A 4,330-nucleotide genomic window follows, 5' to 3' on the forward strand; every position below is an offset into this window, starting at 1 on the left:
AGGCTTTAGATTCTCAGTGCTGTGCTTTAACCCGCTGAGCCACCAGGGAGGGCCTATTCCTGCTTTTTAACATGTTTGAACTTTCTGAATCTTTCCATAAACTCTGAATGGAATAAGTATGGGGTTTTTGTAGAATGTGATCATTTTCCCAAGAGCTCATTGGCTGAGGTTTCATGCTATGAGATGTAACTTGAAGTTCTAATCGTGAAAGTTCTAGATAAGTTTTCCAAACATATTTCTCTAAGGTTAAGACAGCTATTGCTGAGAAAAAAAAGTCCCATACCTGTGGTAGAATTGGGGAGCCGTTTTTTTGCACTTCCTATAGATATTCTCTGTTGCAGGGCATCAAAAAAGGACTGTGGAATGTGAAACACCAGTGGCTCTGGTTTGCCTACAGGAAATAAGAAAAAACTCATTTAAAGAAACTCTGTGCTCTCTGATTTGTAGGGAGAGGTGGAAGACATGGGACTGAGAACAGTAACTACTAAAAATACCACTGAGTTTTTTTTAATACAGAGGCTAAAAGAAGGCTTTGATGGATCTTTATGAGTCAAGCACTGTCACCAGCCCTACATGTGATCTCTTGCAACATTAAAAATACACCAGACCTTTGTCACCCACCAAGGATAACCTTTTAAATCCCTGATTCTGTAAACATTACCCTATCACAGACATTTCCCTATGAACTAAGATGAAATGAGAATAATGAGCTGATTTGAGAAGGTCAACTTGACTTCTATCTCTAAGCAACTGCAATTTAAACCCATATTTAAGCAAACTAAATGCAGACACTCACAAGGCCAGGAGCCTACAAGGCAGAAACTACAAAGTCAAGACACTATTTATCCAATAAGCATCAGCCTTATTTTTTTCTCTGAATATACTGTGAATGTAATCTCAAGATAGGTAAAATTGGGTCTTCCTGGTGGCACACGGGGTTAAAATGCAGCACTATGAAGCTATCCACAGCCATTGCAGGATAAGTTAGATTCCAGACCAGTGAGCTGACCCACATGGCACAGCAGACCACTCCTGCCTGCCTGCTGCTCCCCTCAGCAGTGTATTTAGGTCACTCAGTCTGTTCTGCCCCCCACTCTGTCTCTGGTGAATCCTCTCACCTCACCCCACACCTCTGGCCTGTACCCTAGTTCTTGTATGCATAAATAAATACACCTTAAAGTAAAAAAAAGGTAAGTAAAACACTTGAAAATATTTATCAAACCTCTAAAGAAACTTGCAAGACACTAGTGAAACAAAAACTGAACAGAAAGGGTGTTCATGAAAGGGGTCAAGGAAGTCTAGTCTTCCTTAAAAATTCTGCCAAAGCGGGTAGGGAAAAGAAATTCTGCCCAAGGTGCTAACTAGCCCTAGCAGAGAGAAAACATCAACATCCAGAATCACAGGTATAAAACCTGTAATTTCTACTGGCCTGGGCAAAACCTTTACTATCTCTTAAAGACTCTTAAAGTTCAGATGCTTTTTAGAAACAAAGAGCGTGCCAAGAAAAATTAAATGAAACGTTTTCTAGAATTCCATATAAAGACTAGAATACCTTAAATTGACTTTGCCTCCTTTATTTAATTCAAAATGTCAATGCCAAAACTGCCACTACTTGAGAGCCACTAAAATATTAATATCCGGGCAGTTTAGAGAGGTTACCACCTCAAGGTTTTTAAAAATCTTCCATCCTGAAACTAGATAATGGGCTATTAAATTTATTTGATTACTTTTTCTTTAGTTCTAAAAGAAGTGATTAACTCACCAGAATTCAATTGATGTATTAGAGGTAGGCTTACAGGTTAATCTAGAAAAGCCCTCATGAACAGGTTAATCTAGAAAAGCCCTCATGAAAGATAAGACTCAAATTCTAGGAAAGAGCTGATGTACATTTTTAACAAAACTGGTAGTAATGGAGCAAGTGCAGGGGGTATTAGGAGAATGGAAGGACTACTGTAAAAGTTTCATTTTCTGTTTGGGGAGGCAGGTTAGTAGGGTATTAGGCATATTATTTCAAATAATACATAAAAATTTTCCAGTTAAAATAGGATTTTGATCTTTAAGGAAACAAACCCAAAGTCTGGATTCTCCCAGGTATGTGGAGTAGACCTCTTCTGTCTTGCCCGCTGCTCCCCTCAGCAATGTATTTCAGCAGATCTGCCTATTCTACTCCCCACTGTGTCTCTGGTGAATCCTCTAAACCCCCCACAGCTCTGGTCTATACCCAATTCTTGTATGAATAAATAAATAAATCTTTAAAAAAAAAAAAAAACAAACCAAAAAACTTTTTGGTGTTTAAAACTACAGGAATTTGGTGTAAACATACTTTTCCTACTTGTTTTTCTTTTCCCCTTATAGCCTTCCCACTATTGTAAAGATAAACTCTTACCTCTGGGGTATCTAAAATTTGTTTAACTTGCAAGATATTAGTGATATGCCAGGTATACTTGGAAAAGGTTCCCAGTGGCAAGGCATCTTTCCGAACAAAAGCTGAAAAGTAAAAAGGGGACAAAATTTGACTAACCAAAAATAATATTCTATTTGCTATCTAGTTTCTAGAGATTTCAATGCACTGACAATCTGTCCTTATGGTATCTCAGCTCTTCTATTAAAAAAGAAATCCCAGAACAAATGATATGGGTTTGTGTTAAATCTCAGCTGCTTCGAGATGCTACTTTATTTTGCTAAATTAAAACTTGCTTGCCAAAGCCACACAAGCAGGACACAGTTTCTTACAATCTCTCACAACTTTAGTCTTTTTCTTTCTTTTAAAAGAGCAGATTTGTTTCTTTTTTTCTTTTATTTAAAGGTTTATTTAGGGCTTCTCTGGTGGCTCAGGGGTTAAAGACACAGCATTATCAAGCTACACTACAGCATGAATTAGATCTCTGGCTGGCCAGGGAGCTGACCCACATGGTGCAGCAGACCTCTCCTACCTTTCTTACCGCTCCCCTCAGCAGTGTATTTCAGTAGATCTGTTCCCCAAATCTTTCTGGTGTATCCTCTCACCTCCCCCACCCCCTGCACCTCTGCCTACACCCCAGCTCTTGTATGCATAAACAAATTTATTTATAAAAGTTATCTATTTTTTAAAGATATATTTAGGGCCTCCCTGGCCCTATTTTATATTATTTTAAATCATATAAATATAATTTAAAAATTACTTTATATTATATTGTAAATAAATTTATTTATGCATACAAGAACTAGAGTATAGGCTGGAGATATGGGGGGAAAGAGAGGTAAGAGAATTCACCAGAAACACTGGGGAGCAGATCTGGCGGTCGGGCTTAGATACACTTATGAGAGGAGTAGTTGGCAAAACAAAAGAAGACTGCTGTGCCATGTGGGTCAGCTCCCTGGTCAGGGATCGAATTCATGTTTCAGAGGCTGTTAATAGCTTCATATGCTGAGACATTACCCCCTGTGCCACCAGGGAAGCCCAACCTCTTACAACTTTACATATATGAGAGGTTAAATAATATGCCTCAAAATAATTACATGGAGTGTAAAGCCGCTAATGTGGTTGCCAACCCATTGTCCTGACTACAGGATTACAAAGGAGTTCCACTGAAGGGCCTGAAAAAACAGCTAAGGGGTAGGTTAAAATTAATGCATTAGGTCTAACATTTAAAATGGAACAAAGAATCAATATAGCCTCAAAGGTTAGAAGGTAAACTATAAAGACAAAGATTTTTATGGAACACGAACATAGTGACTCACAGCTTGCACTATTCAAAAATAGAACTAACAGCCACTATTATATCATCAAATGACAATTTACTGAAGAAATAGCACTGATTTCTAACTGTATACACTTGGGCTACTTGCCATTGAGCAATCCTTTCTCCCTCTTCTCTTCAGTATTTCCAATTACTACCTAGTAAGTATCTTGAGACCTTTAGTAAAAAAACATGAAATAAGTACTGAAATGTAATTAAAAATTGTTCCAACCCTAAGAATTATTCTAAGAATAAAATCTTCTTTTATCAAAAATTGAGAATTATGGAAAAAAGTTTTAGTTTTGTAATATGTTTCTAGGAAGCCAGTCAAATAATTGGAATCTACAGTGCTTTTACTGGAATTATTTCACATCTAGAAAATATCAAACTTGGGCCCTCCCCAGTGGCACAGCGGGTTAAAGCACAGCACTAAAAAGCTAAAGCCACTTCAGCATGAGTTCGATCCCTGCCCGCCCCAGAGATGATCCCACATGGCGCGGCAGACCTCTCCTGACCCGAGTGCTGATCTCCTCAGCAGTGTACTTCGTCAGTCTGCCTATTCTGCTCCCAGCTCTGTTTTGGGTGAATCCTCTCACCGCCCCTGTACCTCT

General features: G+C 38.5%; 1 protein-coding gene across 5 annotated transcripts in view; it reads right to left on the reverse strand.

Annotated features, from left to right (window-relative positions):
* The window catches only part of LOC101622840 (chromosome unknown open reading frame, human C2orf42), a 27,177-nt gene that overhangs the window by 8,021 nt on the left and 14,826 nt on the right, over positions 1–4,330 (reverse strand). For all 5 annotated transcript variants that reach the window (XM_012731438.1, XM_004691489.2, XM_012731437.1 and 2 more), the window contains one exon: positions 2,387–2,487. In XM_012731438.1, coding sequence (XP_012586892.1) covers positions 2,387–2,487 — 101 coding nt within the window. The remainder of the gene's footprint in view (positions 1–2,386; positions 2,488–4,330) is intronic.

This window comes from Condylura cristata, unplaced genomic scaffold, assembly GCF_000260355.1.
Source record: "Condylura cristata isolate star-nosed mole 26May11 unplaced genomic scaffold, ConCri1.0 scaffold00031, whole genome shotgun sequence".
NCBI classification, from domain to species: Eukaryota; Metazoa; Chordata; class Mammalia; order Eulipotyphla; family Talpidae; genus Condylura; species Condylura cristata.